Below are 21149 nucleotides of genomic sequence, written 5' to 3' on the forward strand. Positions count from 1 at the left end.
CTATCATTACGAATCATTTTTTGTGCTTCTTTAATACTTTGCTCTTCACTAAACGAGTATATTAATGTTCTAGTTGCCAGACCTGCAAATAAATACCTACAGTAAACAGATTAACAGATGAAAGTTGGTGCTTAAATAAAGTCATCATAGTAACCTGTCTTTGTGTTTGTTAATGCCATGTGTAACCTTAGGCAGCCTGCTGACCTCTGTGACCCCTCCAATGAACCACAGTGACCTCAAAGAGGAGAAGGGTTCTGCAGAGGGCGGGAAGAAGCAGAAGAAGAAGCAGAAGAAGAGGCAGATGGGAGGAATCCAACTACCGCTGAGAAACAAGTAACAACAGAGGCTAAAGTTACAGCAGAGCAGCTGGACATCTGTTACTTGTTACACAGGACTAAGACAAAATAATAGATCAGAGATAAAAATGACGCAGAGTTAAAGAAAGTATGTTTTAGTATGTTCTGAGGTTTTGTCAGATTTACTCCCACCAGGAACCATGAAGAGAGACGGGTCATTGACACCAACTTTGAGGGCTGTGAGTCCACAAACTGGACGGTGAATTAGTTTTAACTGCAGTGATCTTTGGAGACAACATGCAACTCATGATCAAATCGGATGTGGGCAGTGATGGAGGGTGTTATCTGACTGAGCAGCTTGTTGGAAGTGGTGTAAATGGGAGATCAAATATCAGCAGATATCATGTAGATGACCTCTTTTGCTGCATCTTCCAGTCTAAATCTCATCTATGCAAAAAAGGTAACCATTCAGGGATAAAAAACATTTCATATAAACATTGGGGAACATAAATATAACTACAACTAATGATAATTTCTTTCAGAAATTGACAAAATGGCATATATAATTATAGAAAACAGAGAATTTTCCAAATTGAGGTTTAAACCAGCAAATGTTTACTCGATAAATGATTCAAATGAACTGTTGATTTACTATTAATCAACTAAATTAGGGGTTTTAAAGTCTGACACTGTGGGGCTTCCCTCAAAGGAACCTGGAAAAATGCAACCCATCTGTTCCCTTTAGTTCAGTTTTGCTCAATTCCTGGACGCCGATAGAATCATGATTGTCATTTGATCCCAGAGACACTCAAGAGCCAAGATGACCTAATGTTGCTGTTCGACATAACTTGAGACTACACGAAAAAGGTCTGTCCTAAGACATTTATTAGTTTCCTGAAAACTATCTATTGCTATCTTTAACCAAACCACACACATTTAGGCTATTCTGTGTGTCCTTTTAATTTAATATGTACTTCCATTCACTGAGCCTCCCCTGAAACGGTTTGGAGTCCCCATGGGGAGGCCTGCCTCACACTTTAAAACCTCTAGACCAAATGATTTACTCATCATTTTCGCAACAGTCCTAACATTTAAAGGCAATGTTGGGTGAATCCTAAATATTTGTAACAAAAAAAAAATATTAGAAAGAAAGTAGATAGTCTCCTGTTCTGCCCCCACGTACTTGAACTCCCTTACACAGGCATATGTTACCTACAGACCGCTGCATTCCTCCAATGAATGGGCAATCCAAACTTTTCTCGTCTGTTGTTCCCCATTGGCGGAACGTGCTACCAGTTCCTTACCAGATTAGGTAGCCTTCTCTACCTTTAAAAACCTCCTAGTCCGAGCACTACTAACAACTGAACATGCTAAATCTATCTATGAGTAGTACTTATTGCTGCATTAACATGTCCTTGTCGCACTGTACCTTGATTTTTGCCTTTTTCTAAGTCGCTTTGGATAAAAAGCATCAGCTAAACGACCAAATGTAAATTTTAACCTCCCCGATTTAACATTTATAGATTGTATGTGAACATTTAATACATGATTTATAACACACTATAGAGCTGTAAGCAGATAGAAGTTTGTAGATGTATTTAACTATGACTGCTCTCTCTCCTGTTGGTTGTAAAACAGCTGTAATATCAAATATGTCTAGATCACTGGTTCTCAAACTTTGGTATGAATACCTCTCTTGGTATTTGACCTTCTTGTAGTGGAATCTCTGAAACATATTTGAAACCTTTTACCACATCTCTCGCTGTTATTCACACTTCTAACGACTCCGAGAAATGAGGTTCATTTTTATTTATTATCATTTTACATTGGAAAAGCAACTGTCAGTTATCCCCAACTTCCATTCACATATTGTAGCTCTTTATTTCTAGGTGATTAATGTTTATATTCTTACAAAACAAAAAAGATTTTAGACACAATCTGTACACTCCAAATCCAAAAATCACACCCCCTCCCTTCAAACCCATCTATGACAAATACGCTAAACATGGGAGCCAGATTTTTAGTGCAGTGTTGAAAACCTGTTCACACACACATACAAAATAAACAATCAATGAGTCGCATGTACATCTGTGACTTACATGCTTACTAAGTGTCTGGACTCCTCACCTAAGACACAAGAGGACACAATAAGCAGGTGTGCATTGTAGGTAATACAAGGAAGGCAGGCGATTGAGGATAGAGTCGACACAGAACAATTTCACTTGGACTGTTGTGTCTTAGAAAACAAACAAACAAACAAAAAAAGAAGCAGGAAATGGTTCCGTTCATAAAACCACTCTCCATCATAAAAAAAAAAATGTGTGTAAAGGGGGGGAGGTGGGATTCAAGTTTTACACTCCTCTCACATGGAAGATTTTAGTGACAATGATGGTGTGCAGTGTTTTCATTGAAAATCTGGAAGGGCAATACTGAGGAGGACTCACTCGCTCAGGATCAGGAAAAAAAAACAAAACAAAAATCAAGTGACGGGGTTGAAATGTTCAGTCCCCCTCCCTGCCCAAAAAGATGCGACATAAAAAAAGGTCCCACTTTTTTTTTTCTTTTTATAATGTTTGCCTTCAAATATCACCAGGACAAAAACATGTTTCACAATCAAAATGTTTTAAATAAATATAGCTCCATTGATAGAATTTCTTCAAAAAAATAACCCTTAGAGCAAACTCTCACGAGAAACTGAGTGCTAAACCCCCTCCCGCCCCGCCCTGTGAGTCCGACACAAACATACCGTAACCCTGCAGATGCAAAAATACAATTGAAAAGACAGGTGTCTGTTAAAAAAAAACAACAAAAAAAACAGCAAAGAACAACTGACTGGAGGGATTTAAACCAGCTGATACAGGAGTGCCAAACTACAGGTCATAGTAGACTTTGGTAGAGATAGTGTCTTACATTTTGTTTCCTCGTTCATAACATGAAATGCTTATTTTGTGATCATGAGAGAGCTGTCTCTTTTTATCTGTGATCAACATAAGAAGTTTGTTTGTGTGGGATCATGTAAAACAAGCCCTGTTAAAGTACCAATAACACCAAGACCAGCTTTTTAAATAGTAACTGGACAAATTTTGATTTGAATTTGAACAAATCCAGTCACTTCAGGCGATTAAAACTTTGTATCTCGTCGTAAAACAAAAACAAGTCTGACCAAATTGATAGAAAAATAATGATAATGGGGTCAAGAAAACTTCTACAAAAAAAAAAATTACAGCCTTTATTTGGCAGCTACTTTATTATAGAACAGTGAAAATATTTGAAACCTACCAATTTATGATTAAATATGAAATTTAAAACTGTGTAATATGGCCCCTTTAAGAAGATAGAAGACATACATTAACCCTGCCCATGAGCCACGTTGACCATGTCAATGTCCTTCAGTACATATTGGCAGCACACACACAAGCATACATACGCACACACACACACACACACGCTCTCACACACACACACACACTCAATACTGGTAGTGTGATTTAATCAGTGAAATCTATCTGATGTGTGTCGTGGTTGGCTGCGTGGGGGTGGCGTAGAGGGGATACGACAGACAGGGAGGCAGCGGCTAAAGGTGTCGATGACCATGAAGACAGCAGCCATGTGCACCAGAGAGGTCAGAAAAGGGAGCGATACAGTGAAAAGGTCCATGTCCCATTGTACCAGCTGAACGACGGGTACTGCAGCCCCTGGGGTCCCCCCCCCCCCACCCACCCCTGTTTGCACAGACGTCACCACACCCAGCGGGCCGGGTGGAGGAACAAAAGTGGATGACGACGACGACTGTCCGTACTGTGGTTCAAAGAAGCTTGTCCAGTTCATCAGCAAGACAACTTTTTCCACCCCCCTCACATACAAAACCATAGCAGCAGGTAGAGCTCGAGGGTCTCCCTCCTCGAGAAAAATAAAGAAAAAAAAAAACAAACAAACAAAAAAAAACCAAATAATACCTTTCCCCGTCATCCACATGAAAAGCAAGCTATGGAGAATTACCAGTTCTGGGAAGTGGCAGATGTCTTTTTGCGTTATCCTCCTTCCCCTCCTCCATCTTCTTACCCCCTGAATCCGTCAAACAATCAAGTAACCAACATTGTCCTCTGTCGTTAGTCTCTTGTCAGCAATCCCCCCCCTCCCACTCGTTTTGCACTTCATCCCCCGCTCCCCTCCCAAAAGTCTAATAACCGTGCCCTACCCCTCCCCGCCCCCTGTCCTCCCTCCTCCTCTCCCAGGCGAGGATGAGGGCAGATCATCGTTCGGGCTCCGACTCCAGGGCCAGCACCCGCTTGCGCTCGCGACACTGCTTCTTGTGGGCGGGCCAGTCCCTCTGCTGGCACTGGGAGCCGCAGTAACGTGCCACCTGGCAGCGGCCGCAGATGTTGAACTCCCGGAGCTGTGAAAAGATGAGGAACAAGATCACTGTTGGCTCAGAGCCTGGTCCTGTGATTCCTATGGTGACAATTTTGCCAATCGCATCAACACGTGGATGTCTTGTAGCTGATTTCACACAAAATAAAAGGTGATTAAAAAATCACTGAATGCCAGTACATACCCTCCTCTCAATGAGTGAACAAGGAGGATAGTGACACTCATAATAGGTGCAAGAGCACTCCTCTTCCTCCACCAGCTCCCCGTTAGCGTTGTAGTAGCGTGTGCGGCTTAGCTCCAGATACTGCTCCTCCACAGGGTCGGCCGGTACCTGCTGGATGGCCAGCCAGTACAGAGACTGCTCTCTGGACAAGTAGGAGATTATGGAAAAAAGAAATATTAGGCACATAATACACGGTAAACAACAAATATTTACACTGAAATATACACTTTTTTTAACCACTAAATGTCAGCAGAGCCCAGCTTGGTGCTAATTTTGTGTGACCCATGGTGAAAAATAATCTCATCTTTGTTTTAAAATGTCAGAGTATTGATAAAATATGTTTAGACATCCATATCTCCTCGAGGTCTCCGTTGTCCAGGCTACGCTAGGACGGCAATGAACCTCAAACTGTCTTTGGGCTTTGCTTAAAGACAAAACATCCGGCTCATGCGGTACGCCATGTTCCTACAGAATCAAAATTCAGCCTTTTAGCACCAGTCCAGCTGCAGTCCTACCTCTGCTTGCTGGAAATCTCCTCCGGCTTGGGGCTCCAACCCACTGGCACCAGTCGCAGGTTGTCTAGCCGGTTGTCGACGGTCACCGAGTTGATGTGGATGACTTGAAAACTCGGGGCGATGCCTCCTCTGTGCTTCTCCCTGGGTTAAGACATGCGTTCAAATCAGAAGTCAGTAACCAGTCAGTTAGAAAACAACGAGCAACAGCTCATTAAGATCAGGCTGGAACCTACAGGAAATTTGTTTAGGAGGGCAGGGTCAGGAACGGATCACTTGTAATGATACAAAAATCTTGCTTCTTAAGAGACAGAAGGACGAGAGATGCATCCTGTGCAGCCCTCGGTTGTCTGCAGTTGCATCAACTTCTACAGCAGTCTTTAAGTGATTTAAACTGCTTTCAATCAGACAGCTGAAACAACACTCATTTATATCCGGAGGTCGTATTCAGAACTTTGATCAAGGACACTTTCGCAACATTAAAGCTTGCCAACAGAGTTTTAAACCCCCAACAAAAATAAAATAGATTATTCCACACTTGATGTGATGATAGTTACGTACCAGAGGAGCTCATGTAACGGCCGTCCTGCCCAGCGGCCTTTACCAATGTCGAACGCGTAGGCAAAGATCTTCGCTCCGTTGCCGTCCGCGTCTACCTCCATGCGCGCCTGGAATTGGATTTACATTGGCGTCGTTAGAAAAAGCTGCGTCAGCAATAATTGGCAGAAAATTTGCACTGCGGTCCTTGTAGTTTACCTCAAACGCATAGTTCTCCACAAGAGGTATGTCCTGCTCATCGATCAGTGTGTATTTTGTCTGAGAAACGAGAGAGAAAAGTTTTCATGTTAACACCCGAAACAAGCACAACGACTCAACTGGCATTTTATGGCCCCGCTTTTAGAAAGATGACAACTCACTAAAAGCAACATTTAGGGAACATTTACGAGGAATCTAAAAGAGAAGAGACGGCTATGTGGGAGCAGAACAGAACACATGTATCAAAGTTATAAGATAAGCCCAATAGTTGGCAAATAACTTTTCTAGTAGAGGGATGATTGCCTATTACAGAACCACCTCCAGTATTTATTTACTAATCACATGCTGCTGGTAAATAAATCAGCTTTAGTGTACATTTATGCACAATTCAACTGGTTTGTTTTGGAAGTCAAACAACGGCGTTTGTTCAAAAGTTGCATGTTTGCAGAGGCCGCAACATTCACGAATGATAAGAAGCGGCCCGGGAGGCATGTTTAAACTCCTACTTGGGGAATTTGCCTGCACGTGCGCATGTGACAGCTTCGACACAGACATAAATAGAGAGGATGGACTCGAATATCCACGTGAGCAACTTTTGTTTCCGCTCAACTTTCTTTTTTAACCATGTGGGGGGGTGGGAACATGTTTAAGGGGAAAGAAATAATAAATAAAAATGAGCACATGACTATTTAAGAGCTACCTGATGGGGGGGGGACTTACAAATGCATGTGACAGTAATCACCCCCCCATGCCACATTGAGCATGGCACACATACCAAAAGGTCGAAACATGCAATGTGACACTTGGTCACGACTGCCAGACTATTGTGTGGATCTTAACAGGGGTGACATCATGTAAATCAGTTATACGACTGTTGACAGGAGCACTGACACTCAGCAGGTGGGCAGCTGCAACAAAACAAAAAAAAAAACACACACACAAACACCCTGTGAGTGTGTGTGTTGTGAGACGAGCAGCAACCACAGAGGAGGTATTTTCTTGCACCAACACTAGTTTAACATCACATCCATGTGGACATATTTATATAAATCAAGGCATAAATAAAGATGTAAGTTTTTGGAGGGGGGTTGAGCTGCCGGTGCTTTGTCACGTTGCACAAAAGAATGAGTTGATGGAGCATGGCGCTGGCTTCCTCATTAGCAGACACTTCACCGTGTAATCCAAATAACACAGCTAGCGTGGCAATGCTAACTCCCACCGCCGACCGTTACAAACATATGAGCCGCCGTACGGGAGAAAAAAAAACAAAAACAACAACCGTGCCCTCCGTCTGTACGAGACCCGACACCGGTAACCACCAAGTAAGCACCGCCGTGTTTACCTTTGTGCCGCTATTCCGCCGTTTGGCGCTAGCTGTCACAGCTAACCGGCTACATGCTAGTTAGCGTTAGCTTCGTAGCGAGCCTGTGTGGCGGCACGGAAACCCAGTCTGGCTCGGCACGGCCGGCTTCTCTAATCCGTTCAAACCAGGCTAAAATCGGTCAATCTCAGCTACTCCCGCGTCGGCAAAAGCCTGATAGTGATTAAAGAGGTTGACTAGCACCGACTCATCACCGCGAAACCTGTTTTTCCATCGCCTTTTTGTGGTTCCCAGCGGGCCCTTTCCCCCCCCCGGCCGCACATGGCAGCCCTGGGATCCAGCTCACCTTCCCGGCCACACGGCCGAGCCGTACGATCCCGAGCTTGAAGTCCGACATCAGGAAGGACGGGCGGTGGTGACTGGAGACAGGCGTAGGATCCGACCTAAGCAGTGTTTCGGGTTTTTAAACTCGCAGGGGCAGCCCCTCAGCCCCGCTGCGATGCCAGTTCGGGTGTTCGCCCTGACTCCGGGTCTCTCCGGCAGCAGCAGCCCAGCCTCGGTGACACACCACCGCTGGCGCAGGAAAGCCGAGCGAGCTGCTGGGGAGGGGGGGGCGGGACGAGCCACTAAACAGAGCGACCAATCAGACGCGACGTTACGTGTTTTAAGACGACACGTCGGAGCACGCTGTCCAATAGAAATCCACCGTTACTAAGCGCCGCCTGTTTCAGTTATAACGTCATTACACTCTCGTGACCACTTCCAGACGTTTTCGCGCGAAATGGTTGATCGCTGGGTGGGATTATACATGAAGCTAGCCTTTAAATGTTGGCATTGAAAACGAAACCTGAGCTGAAAAAAAGAAAATTATTGGCATTGAAAAAGACACGTATTGCACTGAAAACAAAGTATTGTTACTGAAAAATGTCAGCAGCCAGGCCATGCTGTCAAACTGTGAATAAAAAGAACAGATTGTCATTGAAAAACTGAGGAAACCTACTGCTGCCACACAAGAAACCTAAAAAATCAGTGTGACACATCATGTTAAAATGTAATCATTTTTAATGCCTGTGTTTATTTCATTGATTGATTCTTATTGATTCTTATATAATGTGTGTGTGTGTGTGTGTGTGTGTGTGTATATATATATTTGCCAATATCTTTTTTTTCTTTTTTCACAAGTGTTTCAGTGCTAATGTTTACTTTTTCTAGTCAGCTTTTGTTTTCAATGCCAAAAAAAGTTACTCTTCTAGCTCCATAGAATTATCACTTTTACCATGGATCGGTTAAAGGACCAGTGTGTATAGGATTTAGTGTTACAAAGCTACCAACTAGAGTGAAATGCATGAATGCAATTCAGTACAGCTGTAATGAACGTGGAAATTACCTATAGACCAAAAAACTGTTTTTGTACCAGGCTGTAAACATGTTTATTTCTGCTGTGAAGTGGAACATTTTAACATGGGGGGGCTTATGGAGATTGACTTGTTCTGTAGCCAGCCTCAAGTGGACATTTGAGGAACCGCAGTGTTTGGCACTTCTTTGGCACTAAGAGAGCTGAAGATGGCACCACCACTCTGCATTGCCGCTAATTTTTGTTGTAGTGGCCGGTTTGTCAATGTAAAGCATTTTATAGCTTTATTTTGTACTTCAATAAGATTATTATTATTATTATTATTATAGACCACCATTATAACAGTCCAAAAACTGTTGACAAGACTACACATAAGGTTTATTACTAACTTTCCCAGTTATTTTTATTAGCATGATGTCATGGCAATATAAAGTCTATGGGCCGAGCATGTGTAATTGCCCCCGCTGGTGCCCCCATGTTTGAAAAAACATTGCAAAAGGGCCCTCTTCGATGCCCCTATGGTAGATAAAACATGAAAAATGCCCTCTAGGGTGGCTCAATGTGCAAGATAGCGTGATAAAGTGCCCTCTTCAGTAAGGGCCCTTACAATGGACAAAACATGGTAAAGTGCCCTCCAGGGTACCTTCCAGTGGAGAAAACACAATACAGAGCTGTATAGGCTGGCCTACATGCTACAACATTAATTGCCCTCACGTGCCTATAAATGTTATAATAGTTCCTTGTGTGTTTTTTATTGCAGAGACAATGTAATTATCCTTTAAATCACATAATAAAACTATTTTAATCTTAACCTAGGATTGGAAATGTTTCACCATAAATGCAACATGACTTTCTGTCCACTAATGGTAAACACTAAGTAAGTGTTGTAAATGAAAGTTCCCTGGTTTATATGCATGTGTTCTCTCATTGCAGCAGGTACCTGAAGAGACACTGTTGGAAACACCTGGGCAAATATAAAACTCACGGACTTGCATTTGGTTTTTGGTTCTTTTCATTTCATGCAACATCTTGCACACACTTCACGCCACACTCATGCATGTACGCACATTCACCACTGATGTACTGATAAACACACCTCATTGTTTCCTTTGTTAAGTTTTGTGTAAATTTCCGGTGTTTTTTGAATTGCTTAAATAATAAATTATCTTTATTCTGTGCCCACGTCGCCCTTTGTTTTGTCATGGCCTCAGAGCTGGGTCATTACAGTGTGTATATATAACAAAGATTTCAAATTTAAGTCAAGGTAATAGGTACATTATGTATCTTATATGGCCATTTTATGCCCTTTTTATGTAGACTAATTGAGAGATAGATTGATCAGCCATTTCTTTGTTTGCGTATTAGGCTGTATTTTGCCCATTTTTTACTTTACTTTTTCACTTTGACTAAGGGCAGTAAGAACAGTCTCGTTGAATAGACATTTTATTTCCATCCATCCAACTTATTGGTGAAAGAAAAAACTTCTAAACAAACATGATATTTGCCACTTTTGAATCAGCAATGACTAAAATGAGAATGTCAGTCCAAATACAGTTTCATCTGGAGCTACCAGATGCTGTGCTGTAAAGCGGCCGAACACAGCTGTTGTTGTAGTGAGTGAGCACCATCTGGAGATCAGTACCTGTATTACGTGTATTAGCAGAATAATGTAAAATTATAGAAAAAGATTTAGACATATGATATCCTCAATTATGACTTAAAATTATTAGCTTACAGCTATATTTTCCATTGTGTAGTTGTTCTGACTATGAATGTGATGTGAAACCACTCAAAACCTCAAACCTTAAATTGTTATGGGTTTCTTCTCATCTTAAGATCCTAGTAAATCATATTACAATGTGGTAAATCATCCTCTCCTTTGACACTTTCTCATCATTTACTATAGTGAATTAATTTAAATGGTAAAGACGTTTGCTGGTGTTTCCCACTTTTTCCGACATGTTTTAAAGAATTCAGCTCTTTGTCCCACAACAAACATGTATACACAGGTAACCCTTGTTTGTTGATTGTTGTTGTCGTGACGGGAACTCCTGTATGCACCTTTTGTCCATTAGTTTTACCCATTACGAAACAGCTTCGTATGTTGGAAACAATGGCAGCCCTGTGCTGCTGCTACTGCTGTTTCAAAGTGAAATGTGTGGACACCCCATCTTGTCTCTTCTGTCAATCACTCCTATCCAGTTTCTCACAGGACATGGAGCTGGGAGGAGTGGGAGGTGTGTTGTTCCTTGTGCTGGTTTGAATTTCTTGAGATTTGATCTGTTTCCTCTCAAACGTGCTTGGAGCTTTAACAAAAAGTCTTTCATTTAAGCTCAGTTTAAAAATTAATCACTTAAGATCAGAACAGACTGTGAGGCAGTTTACATTTTCTAAACAATGGTAGGAGGAGGCACTGGAAAGTGTGAATGCCATCACTTGCCAGGCGCATCGAATTTGAGCAGCTCCATAGAATTTACTAGAGTAAATCTAACCTATTTAAAATATACCCAACATAGCAGATGTTTGCAGCAGGTGCTCTCATGCACCAGGGGACTTAACCCATATGTTGTTGTCATGTTTGAGGCTGGCTGGGTTTTGGAAGTCCTTCCTTGTATGTATATATTTACATATATGAGGTAACAGAGACAACCATTATCCCATCTTCTCCCATTGCTATTTTTGGGGTTCCTATGGAGGATGCAGATCTGTTGAACAGACTAGAGTCCAACCAGCATCTGTTGACAACAGATCAACACTCATATAACAAGTTTCTGTATTGCCCTGATAATATACTAGTATACTATACCATACTGTTAATATACCAATAGACTGGACTCATTTGACTGACCCATCCTATGATAATATGTCTCCAACCTCCCAAATATAACACAGAATATCATAACTACAGAATACATGTAAGTTATATTGTGGGTAAGAAACCCTATTTTTGCTATTTTCTATCATATTTAGTCGTGAACTGTACCTGCATAGCCTACCTATTACCTATTTGTTTATATATAGGTGTCTTTACATGTATTTATATGCATATGTATGAGTAGGGGTGAGTTTGGATTGATTAAAAATAAAAGTGTTTGCAAATGTTGATAATACAGATGTACAGTTCAAGATTTTCATAATAAAATGTTAATGTTGTTAAATGTGTCAGCCCTGTGATGAACAGGCGACCTGTCCGGGGTGTACCCCACCTCTCACCTGCCCCCTCATCCCTGAGTGGTTACATAAGTGGTTACAGGAAATGGATGGATGAATGGAATATTGTTAGAAGAAGAAGAAGAACTTTATTAATCCCTTGATGGCGAAATTCTTTTTTTCACTCTATTTTATTTTTTACATGTATTTTAACCCGGACACACACATGCAGTACAAGGGCATAGACATGCAAATGTGGAGAGAGATGGTGGAGTGATGGGCAGCCAGCCAGACCAGCGCCCAGCGAGCAGTTGTGGGGTTCGGTGCCTTGCTCAAGGGCACCTCGGCAGTGCCCAGGAGGTGAACTGGCACCTCTCCAGCTACCAGTCCACCTTCCATATTTTTGGTCCATGTGGGACTTGAACCGGCCACCAAGCCAAGTCCCTATGGACTGAGCTACTGCCGCCCAAATTAAATTTCTATATTAGCTTGCACTGATGAAAGCTAAGCACGTGGATGGAAAAGGGGACAAATATATGAGAAACTACTAACATTTACTGTTAAGACAATGCCACACATGAAGTGAACATAAATGGAAATGATCTTCCAGTAACATAACTATAACATGTGAGCAGAGGGACTAAAGAACAAGATTTATCTTTCCATTCTTTTCACTAATCACATGTCAGACTATGATACGTGGATTATTTTAAATAAATGGACCCAGCCCCAGACAGAGCATCTTTCGTAATGCAATGTGTTCTTCCATGAGGTTATCCTCTCTGGGCGTTGCTCTATTTCCAAACAGAGCTGTTTTTTGAGGTGTGGCTGCATCACCGATCCCTGGGTACACTCATATGATGAAACTGTGTATCTATCACACCCTGGAAAATGTAATTATCCTCTTATACTGTTTTCTCACTATGGTAATTAGTAAACATTAGTAAAATTTAAATGAAAATACCTGGATACCAAGTTTTTAAATATGAGACAGCTATAATAAAAACTAAATGAGAGAGAGGGAGATGTCTGCTGTAAATTAGTAAAAAGTATTCATTCAGGTACAAATTCCCTTTTAGTGGAATCGTATTCTAATAAATCAGGTTATATTCTTTTAATTAAAAGTCTGTTGTCTAGTGTTGAATTCAAGAAAATTGTAACCATAAAACAATTAAGGGATTCAAGTTTTATTTTGTAGTGTTTTTTTTGTATGTGAAACATAAAATAGAAGAGTATCTAATCACACTGAAGATCAATTTGATTATTTTAAATGTGGTTTTGCATATGGGTGGCATTTAGTGATATATTTAAAACACATTACTTGGACTTAATTTACATTAAAAATACAATCAGGTAAATTTATAGCTGAGAAGTTTTAAATGAAAAAAACAACATTTGTTCTGAATTATACATCAAAATATTATTATTTTTTCACTTTATTTACAAACATCAAACATTAAAAAGTTTCATGAAACATGTTAATCCTTCAGCCTTTATTAGATTGTACGTTTTTTTTTATTATTGGAAAGCACTGTGTAGCTGTGTTTTGAAAGGTGCTTTATTATTGGAAAGCACTGTGTAGCTGTGTTTTGAAAGGTGCTATATAAATAAAATGTATCATTATTATCTTTATCATTAATATTAGATTTGGAAACTTTTTTTTCTCCCACAGCTGGAAAACTTTTTAAGAGGCCAAAAAAAACAAAAAACAGAGAGAAGAACAGGAAATTAAAACAAGCTACAAAGAAAGAGAAGACCTTTTGAGATACAGCTTATTATTTTAACCTTATATAAACACCTGTGTACACCTGTTCGTGATGACATGATTTACAGACAGTCGTCAGATGACGCCCAAATCAAACAACTGAAAACCAGCAGAGCAGCAACTTTTTTTTTTTTTTTTTCCGCTGAGCTGTGACCTCTCATGTCCGCGTTACTTCCGTGTTCCGCTCACCTGTTACACCTGTATTACAGCGCTGTGCCGCGAGCTGCTCCCCTGCGCTGCCGGTGCACCTGTTGCGTTTTTTCTCATTGGATGTGCGTGTGTGCCATGACGGAGGAGTTCATAACGTGTGATTTAACATGCTCTTCTCCATCGGCTGACTCGGAGGAGACTTTGAAGCCTGTGAAAACCGCAGAGATGGAGTGTGAGCAGCCTATTTTCTCCGTGTTGAGCGACGGTGTGAAGCAGCAGAAGGAGGCGGGGGACACCTCGACCACCACCACCACCACCAACACCGCTACCGACGCGGAGTCCGGGATCTTCTCTGGTGAATGTGAGCTCTGTGTGGAGCATGAAACTGAGCTGGACTGGTTCTGTGGCACCGAACTGAAACTCATCTGCTCTCACTGCGCCATCGTGGGCCCCTGTCACGGACACACTGTGACCCCTCTGGCCACCAGAGTAACCGCAGTCAGGGTAAGGAGCAGTTTATGTGCTGTATTCATATGCAACAGCTGTTTGCTTTTTTTTTTTTTTTTGGTATTAACCAGCTGTGGACTGAAACTGCTTGTTTAAAACTTTTGAAATGTACAAGATAAATAATGTTTACTTGACTGACAGGGTTTGAAAATAACCCAGGAAGGTTACTTTCACTTTATGTGAATGGGTTCTTTCTTATTTCCCCTAAACTTTACTGTTAATGTGTGTTTTTTACCCATTTTAACTCCTCTGTCTTGAGGCTATCCTTCTTTTACAAGAGCAAATATGTATTTTTTCTATTTCAACCAGTCACCTTGTTGAGAATATATATGTATGTATATACTTAATATTTCTTTCTTGGGTGTGCCACATCTTGCATGAGGTTTTTCTTGCTTCTCTTTCTGCATGGTATTTGAGAAGACAGGATTTTCTTGTTGCGTCTCCAGCCTATGATGTGCTGAAACTACAATGTGTGCCTGTGTGTGTATTTGTGTGTGTTTTTTTTACCAGAACCAACTGGTGGATGTGTGTGAGAAAATACAGCTGCAGGCATTGAGGATTGAAAGGTTTATCGACCAGACGCTGACAGCCAAAGAACAAAAGCTCCAGGTAAGAAATGAAACTGATCCCCACCCACTCAACCACACAGTAATAATTGTATTGACACACATACCTCAGTGGAAACTAAACTGTTTCACAATTATGAATATTTGGAGACACATGTTTATGGGGATACTGATATGTGTAATTAGTCTTTCTTTAAGGCTGTGACTAAGGATTGTTTTCATTCCATTTTCCATTCAAACAGTTAATCTGCTGTTTCTTTCATTATATTCAGAACAAAATAACATTTCAGTCACCAGAGCCCAAAGAGATGTCTTCATATAGCTTGTTTGGTTCAACAGCTTCCAAAACTCACAGATATTCAGTTTACAATTTGTTTAAAAACTGAGAAAGGCTGGAAAACCTGCACCTTTGAGAAGCAGTACCAAGTTAATGATTGTTATTTCTACCCGATAAATAGCTTAGTCAGCACTTCTTTGCATGTAAAAGAGTTATTATTACATCAGGGGAGGAAATTGTGAGAGACATTATCCCTGTGCGGTAAAAACACATGCCATATCAGTGAATTTCTTTATATGATTTAATCCGTTAATTCATAGAAATATGTAGTAAAATATTAATAAATTTCCCATTTCACACTTCACCTTATCTCTTACAATTATAACAGTTATGATTTCAGATATTCTTATTCCAAACAATGTCGGAAATGTATGACAATATGTTCACTCGTCAAATAGTATAGTATGAAATAGATTGTGCTTGTGGTCACTTTATCATCACGTTGCAATGAAGCAAAGGTTGCCTCTGTGCTCGGTGCACCTATATTTATTAACCCACACAGTGGGTGTCTAAAGTGTCATGCATGTGTAGGTTACATTTACGACGAGCAAATCAAACCTTGAGCAAACAACAAAGGCTGGCGAGACAAATATGTAGAGACCTTATGTAAGCAAGAAACAAATCAATGAACCAATCTGTAGCACTCCCTGCAACTGTTGATGTGTTTATGGTAAGACGTGGGAAGTCAATCGTGTAAACTGTTATATTAACAACCTCTGTGCTGTCGTGGGTGCCCACCGACATGTTTGTTTGGCTGCTGATAAGAAACACGAACGTGGGCAGTGACACTGTTTGACCCACGTGTTTCCTAATGTTTGATTTGTAGGATCATTTCCTCAAACTTGAGAAAATACGCATGCCTTCCCAATTAAGAAGATTTTTTTTGTCCACTTGTGAACAAGTTGTGAACACAACATTGACATATCATCAATCACCTTTAAAGCTGATATGGCACACTTGTTATCAACCAGTTACTTATTTATATCCAGAAGTCTTAGCATTTATCTGGAGTCAAGTTTCTGGCGAACTGTTCACTTTTTTTTTTAGCTGAGGGAAATATCTGGCTCTTAAGCTGCTAAATGCTGCACTAAATCTGTCTGACATGTGGTCCAACAGGTAGTGTATAGTGGGTTTCTTCCCTTGAAAGTAAAACATGTGATGTAGTCAAATGCCTTCCTGCAATCAGGTTTTGATTTCGACCATTTTTCACATTAACGATGGTTCAGTTTTACTGTTTGACTGTGAGTGAGCATGCATAACATCGGGAACTGAAGCATCATTCATTTTATTATTTACACATGTGCTTTTGTTACTGTAACATGCCAGAATGTCTTTTTGGGGTGGCAGTAGCTCAGTCTGCCCTAACTGCTCCCAGAGTGCTGCTACATGGCTGCCCATCATCATGTGTCTATATGAGTAAAACGGAGTGAAAAAAGAAAGTGCCCATTGAGGGATACATAAAGTAAATCTTCTGTGATAAAGTCCTATTGGTAAACGAAACGATTAGTCAGTTGATTTTTGTTTATCAATTATAATGATCGAATCATTGATTGAGTAATTTTTAAAACAAAAATGCTAAATACTCACTGTTTTAGGCTTCTCAGATATGAAGATATCTTGCTTCTCTCTGTTTATATCACAGTGAATTAAACATCCATAATAGTATGTGCAGTAATATATACTCTACATACTGTGTACAGTATATTTATATACTGTAAATTGTGATGTAGTACATTTTCTAGAATGCATTGCGTTTAGGGACGATGTAATTAAACAAGAAAAAAATGAAATGTACCCATTTTAAAGTCCAGTATTGATATAAAGTAATTCTGCTCAATGATTTGTAGCACACACACCACACCTAGTGATATTAATTAGATACCTATCTACCTGTATTGATGGTAGGGCCAAATTTCACAGTATATAATATGTATTGTCACATCAGCTAATCCTAATTTGAAGATGTCATCTTGAGCTCCGGGCCATTTTTTTTACCATGTTTTCTGACATTTTGTAGACCAAATGGTTCATTGAAGAAATAAAAATAATCCTTAGGAACAGTCCGACTATTTGAAAAAAAGTTGTCAGTTTTCTTTTATTGGTGATGAAGTATGTTTCACAAGTTTTTTAGTGTACGATTTAAAGCATGTCTGTAAAGCTTTGTGTATATTATATAAAAGTTACAATTAACCTCTTGTCATAAACATACATTGTTGAAATTTAAAATGTTGATACTGCTCATCTCCTCCTATACCACATGTCTAATATTTCTTCTTCTCTCCTCCTTTCTTGACGTAGACAGCGGCAAGCAGGGCGAGGGAGCAGGTAGTGGCTCAGATCAGTGCAGCACGAGAGGCACTGGAAGAGGAGGAGCAGCGTCTCTTGGAGGAGGTGCAGAGGGAGGAGGAGCGGGTGGAGCAGTGTCTCCTCACCCAGAGAGCTCACTGGAGCCAGGCTTTGGAGAGTCTGTCGCAAACACGCTCCAGCCTGGTGCACACGCTGACGCACACTCCAGACGCGCAGCTGGTGGTGAGAGACATTTTTGTCAGGAAGGGGGAGGAAAGAGATGACTGGGGATCATTGTTGGAAGATGTCTGAAGATTAGAGGAACCTGTGCTCAAATAACAGCGTGATAATTATCATAAATGACTAAACTACACTTTCTTTCTGCCTTGTCTTTCAGACTAGTGTCCAGGAGATCGCTGAAAGGTAATCTTATCTTTTATCACACGGCATGCTTGCAAATATCTTTTTTCTTGCTCAGGACATACCGGAGATTTAATATTGCTTCTCTTCTTGCTCTTTGTGTGTATTTGTGTCAGGGTGGAGGAGACGGAGGGGGTTGGAGAGCCCTGTGATACAGAGCAGCTTAACCTGAACCCAGCCTGCAGTGACAGTAAGCTGCTCAGAAGTCTGTGGGCCACTGCAGTACTGCTGGGACCAAACGGTCAGTAGATTTTTATTCAATCTTCATATAATGATATAAAATTATTACATAATGACAGTTAAGATAAAGCACTGAATACTTCTTTGTGTATGTGATAACAAAGACAAAAGTTGATGCTTTGGGCTGAACAGAAACAACCTAAGAAACTTTGCATTTCAATGAGAAAAGTTAAACTGTTCATCTGATAATCATCTAGTGCTGAAGTAAAAGTATCAATATTACAAAGTAAAAATATTACAGTGCATGCAAAGGTTCTGGATTCAAGTAAAAGTACAGAAGTATTATCAGTAAATGTGTATTAAAAAGCATTAAAGTCAAAGTACAGATTGTTTCAGTTCAATATTGTATATATTATATTATTTAATCATTAATTCTGACCTGTACGTTAATATTTTCTACTCATTGACTTCTTCTTGCATAGAAGTCAATGAGTGAATGAATGGGTGAATGTGATATGTGGTATATAAGTGCCTTGAGTGATCGGAAGACTAGGAAGGGGCTATATAAGTACAGTCCATTTACTATTTACTACCCATTTACTGTATGCTACTCCACCAGTAGAAGTATAAAGTACCCCAAAGTCATAATCGAGTAAATGTGCATACTTTTACAATTTACTACTTTCTTTAAACTTTAATCACACACACACACAGTATGTTGGTGTTTTCAGTCGAGATAAGTGTGCAGATGATTTAACTTCTTTTGATTTTCCTCCTTGACTTGTGGTAGTGTGCAGCAGCCCTGATATATCGCACATAATATACACATTTATCTATACAGATGACAGTTTGTCGTGATGTACTTTGCTTTCTGGTTGGAAACAACAGTAATTGTACAAGGCCTGGATGTTTTTGTGTTGCCGCTGTAACAAACGAAGGGAGCAGATGCTGAAATGAATCTAAACATGTGAAGTGAAAATAGTAGATAGATAGAGTAATGACCCTATCAGAGGACAAGATATATCTGTTTATAGTGATGCAGCAGTTTGTGACATTCAATCCACCTTTTCCTTCTTCCCACAGCTTATGGATCATCTAATTTAAAGTTTGATGAGCGCACAGTGAGCCCTCTCCTGTCTCTGTCTGATGACTTCTGCACTTTGACCTTCGCCCACAAAAAAACTCGCCAGTCCCCACCCTACGACCCAGCACGATTCGACTGCTGGCCCAATGCGCTGGGTTCAGTACCCATGTCCTCCGGCACCCACAGCTGGGTTGTGGATGTAGGCCAGAGTGCTGCCTTTAAGGTTGGGGTCTGCTACTCCTCTCTGGAGCGTAAAGGCTCAGGGAACGAGGCACGGCTGGGCTACAACAGTCAGTCTTGGGTGCTGTCCCACTATGACGGGGACTACTCCTTCTGCCATGCAGGGAAGAAGGTGCCCCTGCAGGTCGTGAAGAGACCTCAGAGGATCGGCCTGCTGTTGGACTGGCTGAGTCAGACGCTGATGTTTTACGAGCCGGACTCAAGTGCCGTGCTGTACTCCATCACACATCACTTCAGCGCCCCGCTGCTACTAGCCTGTGCTGTGACTGACCGCAGTATCACCATACTGCACTGACACACCGCACACACTGCTTAAAGAATAAATGACCTTAGACATGTGAAAAAATGCCAGAGGCGACCTTCTGACGACTTTATGATGAGTAAATATGATCAGTAGCTCCATCTATACGATAATGACAATCCTCAATTTCTATTTATTCTGTTTCCGTTTCTATTAGTACCAAGTTGATTGTCTTTTTTTACTCTTTTTAGTGATTTATTCTTTTCTTTATCATATTATACAGTAGTACTATAACAGTATTTTTTGACTGACATTGATTGTTTTGTTCGTTTTTAATATAATTGTTTCATCAGTCACTGGTTGATCCAGAACTGTTTATTATAATATTATTTGGAAAAGAAACTCACTACAGATCAATTTGTATTGTTGCTCAGTAAACCAGTTATTGTTATTACAGCCTGACTCACTTTTCTGACTCTGCAGTACATATTTTCATAACCACACAAGGTCTAAGTTTGTTTATACTGCAACAGTTTTTTTGTTTTGTGTGCACCAAGCATACAGTACTTTTCTTGTAAGAACTCAGTATTCTTGCTCTGTTTTGTGCTAAAATTTCCATTAGAAACATTCTTCAGCTTGGGGCTGTTTTTAAGTCTTTATTACATAGCACAGCTTTAGACAAGACAGGAAATGAGGTGAAAGCGAGGAGGGGGGACATGCAGCAAAAGGTTACAGGCTGATATAGCAGGGTACTTCATTTTTATAAAGTAGCTCAACCTAAGATGTGATCATAATATGCAAGAGCGCACAAAACTACAAGTTCTGTTACTGTAACTGCAAGTTGAGCAGAGGTGATTCATCACTGAAAACCACAAGAGGGCAGCACAGTCAAATCAAGCCTTCACAACCGGCAACACAGATCTGAGTGACGCAACAGATGATATGCTCTTGATGAGTCATCATCAGTAAAGTAAGAGAAAGTGTTTACTCCAGGACCGCGGACAGCTACAGGTACTCACTACAATCGGAGAAGAAACTGAATGAAGCACTTGGTGAAATAATGTTTGTGAACTTAAATAACACCAAAAGGAAACGAACATGTATCTTTAACATCTGTAAAAGGCTAGAACTGAATAGCCTCATATTCTATTTAAAGATTAGAGAACTAACAATGAAGCAACAAGTCTCTTTTTATTGTTAGTTCCCAGAAAGAGTAAAGTGACCTGGAACACAATGTTCCTCTGATACCAGACACCACGTGGAGGAGGGAAGAGTAGGAAATTCCTCATGAAAAGACAGATAGTGACTTCACTGGCTTACCATCAGTGCTATTTGGTGTCCTAATAAGGTACTGTTTGAAGCACTACTGGAAATTAATCATAAAGTACAC

At 40.6% G+C, this 21149-nt stretch overlaps 2 protein-coding genes across 2 annotated transcripts; one reads left to right on the forward strand and one right to left on the reverse strand.

The window, feature by feature from the left end:
- Positions 1–2090: 2090 nt before the first annotated feature.
- Positions 2091–8114, reverse strand: zmynd19 (zinc finger, MYND-type containing 19). Its single transcript, XM_010738544.3, has 6 exons — positions 7826–8114; positions 6159–6218; positions 5964–6070; positions 5406–5546; positions 4852–5032; positions 2091–4692 (listed from the first exon to the last, which is right to left on the reverse strand). Exons 1-6 carry the CDS (start codon positions 7874–7876, stop codon positions 4549–4551), a joined length of 684 nt encoding a protein of 227 aa, XP_010736846.1. The 5' UTR covers positions 7877–8114; the 3' UTR covers positions 2091–4548.
- Positions 8115–13886: 5772 nt separating this feature from the next.
- bspry (B-box and SPRY domain containing) lies at positions 13887–20215 on the forward strand. The gene is made up of 6 exons (XM_027282262.1): positions 13887–14402; positions 14916–15014; positions 17607–17837; positions 17992–18017; positions 18131–18255; positions 19278–20215. The coding sequence occupies exons 1-6, from the start codon at positions 13908–13910 to the stop codon at positions 19811–19813; spliced, it is 1512 nt and encodes a 503-aa protein (XP_027138063.1). The 5' UTR covers positions 13887–13907; the 3' UTR covers positions 19814–20215.
- The last annotated feature ends 934 nt before the right edge of the window (positions 20216–21149 follow it).

Source organism: Larimichthys crocea, chromosome IX (genome assembly GCF_000972845.2).
Source record: "Larimichthys crocea isolate SSNF chromosome IX, L_crocea_2.0, whole genome shotgun sequence".
In the NCBI taxonomy this organism is placed as follows: Eukaryota; Metazoa; Chordata; class Actinopteri; family Sciaenidae; genus Larimichthys; species Larimichthys crocea.

Bases quoted from the DNA above. Each gene is read 5' to 3' on its own strand.
- zmynd19 (XM_010738544.3), bottom strand. From the start codon at position 7,876: ATGTCGGACTTCAAGCTCGGGATCGTACGGCTCGGCCGTGTGGCCGGG. The intron at 6,071-6,158 runs GTAAACTACAAG...ATCCAATTCCAG, and splicing joins TGGAGAACTATGCGTTTGAG to GCGCGCATGGAGGTAGACGC. The intron at 4,693-4,851 runs GTATGTACTGGC...ATCTTTTCACAG, and splicing joins GTTCACTCATTGAGAGGAGG to CTCCGGGAGTTCAACATCTG.
- bspry (XM_027282262.1), top strand. From the start codon at position 13,908: ATGTCCGCGTTACTTCCGTGTTCCGCTCACCTGTTACACCTGTATTAC. The intron at 14,403-14,915 runs GTAAGGAGCAGT...TTTTTTTACCAG, and splicing joins CCAGAGTAACCGCAGTCAGG to AACCAACTGGTGGATGTGTG. The intron at 17,838-17,991 runs GTGAGAGACATT...CTTGTCTTTCAG, and splicing joins CTCCAGACGCGCAGCTGGTG to ACTAGTGTCCAGGAGATCGC.